The following is an 8,997-nucleotide window of genomic DNA, read 5'->3' as shown; positions in this document are numbered from 1 at the left end:
TCGTTTCGTACGCAGCAGCGGAATCGTCGCGCTTACCGAGCATCTACTCCACGGATACGAGTTTGCGGGAAGAGTTGCTTCTTCCCGCTCGCTTTGTACGCCGTAGCGAAATCTTATTGCTGGTCGTGTGCGGTTAAACGCGTACGAACCAGACAGAACAGTCCTCGACGTCTAAGCATCGCCATCGTCGATCTAGCGTCAGGGTGAATCGCGCGGTCTCTCGAGACCGCGCATCATAACATTTGGGAGAATAAGAACACGAGTATTTTGATCTTGTGGATTTTTGAACGGAGAGGAGGAGGAAGAAGAGGAGAGGCGGCGGCGTCGGGGGTTTACTCTCGCCTCCGTCGTTCTCTCGTACGCTTTACATAATAGCGTTAAACACAGCAGAGTGTCGCCGACCGGCTGAGCAAGACCGGCGGCAAATAAAATGGCACATACGAGCGTGTCGCGCGCGCGTCGGTGTTTCGGCATCGAACGCGCGCGCGCGCGAAAAAGAGCTAGCGACGAGTCTTCGGGCTCGCTCGCGAGTTACTCCCTTGCGAGTAACCGAACACGAAGCTCCCTGGTTGATCCTGCCAGTAGTCATATGCTTGTCTGAAAGATTATAAATGTATTTTATTTAATTACATTTTTATTTTTTAAATAATACATATATACGTTCCAAAAAATATAAGCCATATTATTATATATGTACGTGTGTGTGGGTGTATAACTATCATTTAATACACATTCACGTTAAATCACATCATTTAATCATATTTAATAACTATATCACTAACATATATAATTAATACTTATAATAAATCATTTTTAAAGTAATTTTTTTTAAATTCTAGTTATCACTTTATCAGAATTATGAAAAAAAATTGATACAATTGTTAGAAAACTTAAATGTGCATAACTTTTTAATATATAGGCATTAATAAAATAAACATAGTGATTGTTAATTTTTTATGCTACAGCTACGCATAAAAGTACTAAAATACTTAGAACTTTAAATTACTTTAATATTCAACTGTATATATTATTATAACTTTTCTCGTTTTATACTATATTTAAAAAATAATATTTGTTTTGTATATTTTCTCCTTTGGGTTTTATCGGAGCTATCGCCTAGTTCTCTCTTGTGGACTGCGTCGATAGGCAAGGATAGATAGCAGGAACTAGTCTCTTTATTCTAAGTAAGAATACGTAATTTTTATTCTTCGGATCACAAATGTTCTTCTCGGGTTTACCGGACGGCTCGTCGTACCAGACTCGCCTTCCGTGCCGCATCGCTCCTTTTTAAAGACGCGGAAACTCTCTCCTAATTCGGCGCTTCGCCCTTGTGGACGCAATAACAAACTGTCGATGTACACAATTACAGAGAGCTCTCAGGAGCGTATATCGAAGGCGCGCGGGGATCACGGAAATTTAATTTTTTCCCAAACATACCCCTCGGGTTGAATCGCCAAGGGATTCAAATGACAGTCAGGGGTAAATCCTTACACATTGAACTGCAATCATTGGAGACAACCTGCAGAATTTAGATTACGCTGAACCGTCCGGACTTACCGGCAATTTACAGAGTTTAACAATAGGTCTTACAAAAGTAGAAGACGCGGTCTTGACCTGAGCAACTCGCACCAGGCCATCCTTGTCAGGCTTACATTCGATGATTCTCGCAAGTTCCCATCTGCAGGGAGGTAAATTAGGATTTTTTTATTAGAACAATATCGTTTATGCGAAATTCATCAGATCGATTCTGCCATTTAAAACGCTGCTGCAAGGTGTTCAAGTAGTCAAGACTCCACAATTTCCAAAATTGCTCGTATTTCGCACGCATTAATTACCATCGATCGAGTCGTGACTCGGAGATATGTAAGACGCTCGGACTCGGAATCGATTTAATGGCGCTACCAATTAAAAAATGCCCTGGTGTGAGCGCATTGCAAGAATTTACATCGTCATGAAGTGCGGCGATCGGGCGCGAATTCAAACATGCTTCGATGTTACATAAAAGCGTGGTGAACTCTTCGACCGTAGGTGTGCAGGAACCAAGTATACGTCGCAAATGGTGCTTAACACTCTTAACACCTGCCTCCCACATGCCCCCAAAATGAGGGGCAGAAGGCGGAATGAAATGCCATTGAACTGGCTTTGACGCGAACTTCGCCTGCAGATCTACGTCGGCTTGAGTCTGTCGGATCGCTGTAACAAGTTCGCGATCCGCGCCTTGATAGGTAGTCGCGTTGTCGGAATAAAGATCGGATGGAATGCCACGACGCGCTACGAACCGTTCAAAAGATGCGAGAAACGCAGCCGTGGAATAATCATGAACGAGCTCTAAGTGTATAGCTCGTGTAGCGAGACAAACAAATAGCGAGATGTATGTTTTGTGCGACTTACGTCCGCGGCCGGAAGCGTCTCGAATTGCGAAGGGGCCGGCGTAATCAAGTCCCGTATGGCAAAATGGACGGGACGGAATTACTCTAAATGTAGGAAGGTCGGCCATAAATTGTACGCCGGTTATGGCGCGATGCCGAGTACATGTCACGCAATTGCGGATACAACCTTTTACCATGCTTCGCGCCCCCAGAATCCAATATTGTTCTCGCAACGTGCGAAGCATTAACTGTACACCGCCGTGAAGTGTATCCTTATGAATTTGATCGATAATGAGCTTAGAAAGGTAATGCTTTGGAAGTAGAATCGGAAATTTACGATCATATGAAAGGTCAGACAGTTGAAGTCGACCACCCACGCGTAGGATACCGGAGGGATCCAGGAACGGTTCGAGAGAATGGATGGAGCATCAAACTGGTAACCTCGACTTGGCTTTGAAAGCGACGATTTCTTTTGAAAAGTATTATCTTTTGAAAAGTATATATATTCCGTTTGCATCTGTTTAATCCAGAATCTGTGCGCGGTTTTTATTTCATCGACTTGCAAAATAGAGAGACCTTGAGCAACATCTGGGACTCTCGTTCGAAACTTGAACCGAAGGACGTATGCGGTGACCCGTAGTAAGCGTGGCCACGTGGAGATATGATTGAAGGATTCAAAAAGTTCCGCTCGATTTGAATGATGCGAGTGGACTGCATTTGACGCTTTCAATTCGGAATCATCTTCGGTGCAACTTATCGTAGATTGAACTGGCCAATTATCCTCGTTAAATTTCAGCCATGCCGGGCCGTTCCACCAGGAACTGGAAGGCGTTAGCTGAGCTGGATTTATGCCGCGCGATGCGCAATCTGCGGGATTATCTTCTGTTGGCACATGCAGCCATGTCGCCGTAGGAAGCTTCGTTTGAATAGAAGACACTCTGTTAGCTACAAATACTTTTAAATCTAATGGAGCCTTTTGCAACCATGCTAATACGATTGTCGAGTCACTCCAGCAAAACACAGGAATGTTTTGCAATTTCATCGCGTCAATAGTAAACAAAATACAGCGTGCTAGCAGCTGAGCCGCACAGAGCTCGAGTCGTGGAATCGAAATCGTTTTAATCGGAGCAACCTTGGTTTTTGATAGAAGAAGTCGAACATGACTATCGCCAGAATTCGTGACAATTTTTGAATAGACTACCGCTGCATAGGCTTTAGATGAAGCGTCGCAAAAGCCGTGTAAATGCAAGCACTGAATGTTACGCTCGAAGCCTAACCAACGAGGAACTTGCAGAGTCGTCAAGTGTAACATCTTTTCGCAAAAAGCATTCCATTCGGTTGTTATTTCCGCAGGAAGAATATCATCCCATCCGTAGGAAAATTTCCACAGTTTTTGCAGTAGAATTTTGAGAGATATCGTGATCGGAGACACCCATCCGAGGGGATCGAATATTTTCGCTATCGTCGAAAGGATTTGTCGTTTCGAAATGTCGGTAGATGGTGGACGGAATTTTATTTCAAAGGAAAAATTATCATCGCAAGGTGTCCAATGAATACCGAGTATTTTTAATTGTTCACCTTCTTGGAAAGGCTTGGAACTTGCTAGACCGTGATTCGCAGGATTTATATCTTGTAGAATTTCAAAATCGTTGCTGGCCCATTTTCTGAGATGAATGCCTGCGCTTAGTAAACAGCCGATTAGTTGGTCGTAAGTGGAGGTTAATTTATTGTCCTTGGGGTTTAAATTTTAAAAAATTTACGGAAAACGGAAACCCGCATTATTTTAAAAAGGTTTGGCTAATATCCAAAAAAACCCAAAAAAAAAGAAAATATACCGGCCGTCCAATGACCCTTGAAATTAACCTCTTAATATCTTATTTGTCAACCTTAACCAAAAACTTGTCCCCTTAAGTGGGTTTGGGACTTCCGGGCTTCGGGTATCAGTTTCCAGGCCCATCTCCCAGTTTGGTTGTGACCCCAAATGGTAAACAAACGTTCGTTGGACTTGCCGTTTCTTTTTTGCTTAGGACTCTTACTGCCCTTTGAAATCACGTATTCCCCTAATTTTCCCGAAAAGGCTAGTCGCCATTGGCGCGAACGAGCTACTGACCTTGACCCGATTTTACAGGCCAGCTTGAAGGAAGCGCACTGCGCCCTGGATCCGCATATGTGTCTCTTGAAATTTTTTTTTTTTTTTTTTTTTTTTTTTTTTTTTTTTTTTTTTTTTTTTTTTTTTTTTTTTTTTTTTTTTTTTTTTTTTTTTTTTTTTTTTTTTTTTTTTTTTTTTTTTTTTTTTTTTTTTTTTTTTTTTTTTTTTTTTTTTTTTTTTTTTTTTTTTTTTTTTTTTTTTTTTTTTTTTTTTTTTTTTTTTTTTTTTTTTTTTTTTTTTTTTTTTTTTTTTTTTTTTTTTTTTTTTTTTTTTTTTTTTTTTTTTTTTTTTTTTTTTTTTTTTTTTTTTTTTTTTTTTTTTTTTTTTTTTTTTTTTTTTTTTTTTTTTTTTTTTTTTTTTTTTTTTTTTTTTTTTTTTTTTTTTTTTTTTTTTTTTTTTTTTTTTTTTTTTTTTTTTTTTTTTTTTTTTTTTTTTTTTTTTTTTTTTTTTTTTTTTTTTTTTTTTTTTTTTTTTTTTTTTTTTTTTTTTTTTTTTTTTTTTTTTTTTTTTTTTTTTTTTTTTTTTTTTTTTTTTTTTTTTTTTTTTTTTTTTTTTTTTTTTTTTTTTTTTTTTTTTTTTTTTTTTTTTTTTTTTTTTTTTTTTTTTTTTTTTTTTTTTTTTTTTTTTTTTTTTTTTTTTTTTTTTTTTTTTTTTTTTTTTTTTTTTTTTTTTTTTTTTTTTTTTTTTTTTTTTTTTTTTTTTTTTTTTTTTTTTTTTTTTTTTTTTTTTTTTTTTTTTTTTTTTTTTTTTTTTTTTTTTTTTTTTTTTTTTTTTTTTTTTTTTTTTTTTTTTTTTTTTTTTTTTTTTTTTTTTTTTTTTTTTTTTTTTTTTTTTTTTTTTTTTTTTTTTTTTTTTTTTTTTTTTTTTTTTTTTTTTTTTTTTTTTTTTTTTTTTTTTTTTTTTTTTTTTTTTTTTTTTTTTTTTTTTTTTTTTTTTTTTTTTTTTTTTTTTTTTTTTTTTTTTTTTTTTTTTTTTTTTTTTTTTTTTTTTTTTTTTTTTTTTTTTTTTTTTTTTTTTTTTTTTTTTTTTTTTTTTTTTTTTTTTTTTTTTTTTTTTTTTTTTTTTTTTTTTTTTTTTTTTTTTTTTTTTTTTTTTTTTTTTTTTTTTTTTTTTTTTTTTTTTTTTTTTTTTTTTTTTTTTTTTTTTTTTTTTTTTTTTTTTTTTTTTTTTTTTTTTTTTTTTTTTTTTTTTTTTTTTTTTTTTTTTTTTTTTTTTTTTTTTTTTTTTTTTTTTTTTTTTTTTTTTTTTTTTTTTTTTTTTTTTTTTTTTTTTTTTTTTTTTTTTTTTTTTTTTTTTTTTTTTTTTTTTTTTTTTTTTTTTTTTTTTTTTTTTTTTTTTTTTTTTTTTTTTTTTTTTTTTTTTTTTGGGGGGGGGGGGGGGGGGGGGGGGGGGGGGGGGGGGGGGGGGGGGGGGGGGGGGGGGGGGGGGGGGGGGGGGGGGGGGGGGGGGGGGGGGGGGGGGGGGGGGGGGGGGGGGGGGGGGGGGGGGGGGGGGGGGGGGGGGGGGGGGGGGGGGGGGGGGGGGGGGGGGGGGGGGGGGGGGGGGGGGGGGGGGGGGGGGGGGGGGGGGGGGGGGGGGGGGGGGGGGGGGGGGGGGGGGGGGGGGGGGGGGGGGGGGGGGGGGGGGGGGGGGGGGGGGGGGGGGGGGGGGGGGGGGGGGGGGGGGGGGGGGGGGGGGGGGGGGGGGGGGGGGGGGGGGGGGGGGGGGGGGGGGGGGGGGGGGGGGGGGGGGGGGGGGGGGGGGGGAAAAAGGGTTTAGACAACCCATCCGAGGGGGATCGCAATTTTCGCTATCGTCGAAGGAATTTGTCGTTTCGAAATGTCGGTAGATGGTGACGGGCATTTTATTTCAAAGGAAAAATTATCATCGCCAGGTGTCCAATGAATATCCGAGTATTTTTAAGTGTTCACCTTCTTAGGGAAAGGCTTGGAACTTGCTAGACGTATTCCGCATGATTATAATCTTATAAAATTTCAAAATCGTTGCTGGCCCCATTTTCTGAGATGAATGCCTGCGCTTATTAAACAGCCGATTAGTTGGTTCGCGTTTTTTTAACGTGGATGGTTTTAATATATATCGCCTCCGGATAGGACATCGCACGTATATTTCATTTTGGGCAAAAATTGCTTGAGCTAGTGAAAACTCGAACTCTCGTCGCTTGAAAGTTTGTTGAGCACTCGCGTTGGGCGATAATAAGGCTCGCACAGGCAAGTACCAGAAGTACGGTAATTTAATGAATAAGTAGGACCTGGTCTCGTTCTGAATCGTACGCCACAACTTAGTAATTGATATTGGCGATCGTCTGAATATCTGTATTTGTCGAAACACTTTGCTGATATCAGGCGTAAAAAACTATTTGTACAAACGCCATTGAAAGAATAACGCCGGAATCTCTTGTCAAACTTTGGACAATCTAAAGATGGTTCATTCAAAGAAGTGTTATTCGAGGTATTTGCCGAGGCCATAAACATCTACACCCGAAGTTTGGTTGTAGTTATTGTCCTCGCGATAACTGGATATGAGGTAGAAACGTCGGTTGAAAGAAGCGTTGCAACTTTTTCGATTTTTTTGGCATATGCCCGAGCTCTGCGTACTCGTTAAGAAAGTCGACGATATTTTGCACCCTGACATTTTTCCCGAGAATTTGGCTAACGTCGCCTAATGTTGCGCGCGTGAACGCGAGCTACTGACCTTGACTCGCGATTTTATCGGAAGGAACCAGACTTGAAGGTAAAGCGGACACATAGCGCCCTGAAGAATCGCGCATATGTGTCTCTTGCAATGTAGTTGCAACGAAGATTTGTCCCGCTGAGGGAGAGCGTGTGGTCGTTTGGATTTTCCTTCCAGCTCCCCAAAAACGGTCCGGAAGTGTGTTTCGAAATCGAGATGCCCAAGAAGTTGCTTGGGTGAACTGAAGTCTTGGCTATTTTTTTTGGTTAATCGGCCCGAAATGATCCACCCGATATCGTTTCTGCGCAAGTGTAGCATCGTTAGAAGCTTCAATTAAGCCACCCATCATATTGAACCGTATCATGCGGCCCCGAGAAGTACTTCGAGTGCATCATTTGAGCTGGGATTTGTCTGCTAGATTCAATTTGGAAGAAACGGAATCTCTTGTAATTGGAAATGAGTGGAAGTACGCTGTAATTTTTGGAAACACCAATGCTTGGGATGAAGAATCGTAATCAGTTTTAATTAGTCCCGCGCTGATAGAAATAGAGACGGCATGTTGACGCAATTACGTCAGTGTCACCGTGGCCAGATACCTTTAACCGTTTTGAAATTAAGCGAGCTCTCAAACATTGAAGCGACTCGTGACAAACGACATGTGGCATCGGAACCTTGATCGATAGTGCTTGCGGTGTAAACATGTCGACCGTTTTCTGATCCTATACAAACACGTGCGGTAGCCAGGAGCACGGGTTTTAACTCCTCGTTCACTGGGTTTAAGTACGTTGGCGCTTTTATCCCAGCATTGTCCAGAGTCGGTTGTTTGTCGTTAAACTTGACCTTGAATTCTCGTGTAACAAAGTATGAATGTTTGTCTTTTACATTCAAGCAATTAAAGGACTACGAACCAATTCGAAACGTAATGCCCTTTGGTCCAAACAATTTTTGCATATATTTTTTTTTTGACAAAAACTCTAGTCGATGCGAATGCTAACGCTTGAATTTTCCTCGCAATGCAGTAACGATGTGTTTTCGGAACAAAGAGCGCACGTACTCGCGGTGTTTGGATGGTGAGAACCACGATATTAAATTTTTTTCGTGCCGCATTTGGAACCGAGCGAGCACCGGAACTCTTTTCGGATGAGTTCCGTTGGCGGACTTCGTAGTATCTCCGTCCTTGGCTACAGCCTCAAGCGAACGAATTTTGGTATCTAGAACGCGTATAGTTTTTCCATCGTGGATATCTCCTCTCGAACCTAATCTGACTTCCCAATCTTTTCTCTTCAATTTGTCTAGTTTTTTTGTGTAACAAGAATGTAAACTAAAATCATATCCCATTCATCTACAGACATTCTTTCAAGGCACGCAGAGCATTTATCGATTCCGATGAATGGAGCGTAAGTGTTTTTAAAACCCGTACAGATCGTTAGACGAAACATTAGGAATGGTAAATAACCACTTTGAATATGCGTCAATAATACGCTTGATTTACGATAACGATTCGTGATTTCTCTCCAATGCAACATCGAATTACTATCGTTAGAGAAAGTGGAATCAACTAGCAGCGTCGTCCAGTAACCGCTGATATAATTTTGCAATTTTCTCGAACTTGCGATAGTGGAACGGCGATTTTTAACGTCTCAAAGAAACAATGCGAAGACGTTAGCCCCTCCGGTTACATTTACCAGGAGAAAGAAGGCGTTGATCTTCGCATCGGATCTCGTTGATGGACGTTGGTCCGTTGCGGCCAGCGTTGGTACCAGGAATGGAAAATGAAGGTCGACTTGAATGTTTCGGTTTTCTTTAATA

The 8,997-nt window shown here is 39.2% G+C and overlaps 1 protein-coding gene across 1 annotated transcript; it reads right to left on the bottom strand.

Annotated features, from left to right (window-relative positions):
• Positions 1-1,533: 1,533 nt before the first annotated feature.
• On the bottom strand, positions 1,534-7,506 carry LOC146719580 (uncharacterized). The gene is made up of 3 exons (XM_085489993.1): positions 7,210-7,506; positions 2,984-4,101; positions 1,534-1,678 (listed from the first exon to the last, which is right to left on the bottom strand). The coding sequence occupies exons 1-3, from the start codon at positions 7,504-7,506 to the stop codon at positions 1,534-1,536; spliced, it is 1,560 nt and encodes a 519-aa protein (XP_085346119.1).
• Positions 7,507-8,997: the final 1,491 nt, after the last annotated feature.

Source organism: Nylanderia fulva, unplaced genomic scaffold (genome assembly GCF_048542155.1).
Source record: "Nylanderia fulva isolate GAGA-0341 unplaced genomic scaffold, ASM4854215v1 Scaffold934, whole genome shotgun sequence".
Classification (NCBI taxonomy): domain Eukaryota; kingdom Metazoa; phylum Arthropoda; class Insecta; order Hymenoptera; family Formicidae; genus Nylanderia; species Nylanderia fulva.
Note: the sequence above shows the minus strand (reverse complement) of the source record. Positions and strands in the feature narration are given on the sequence as shown.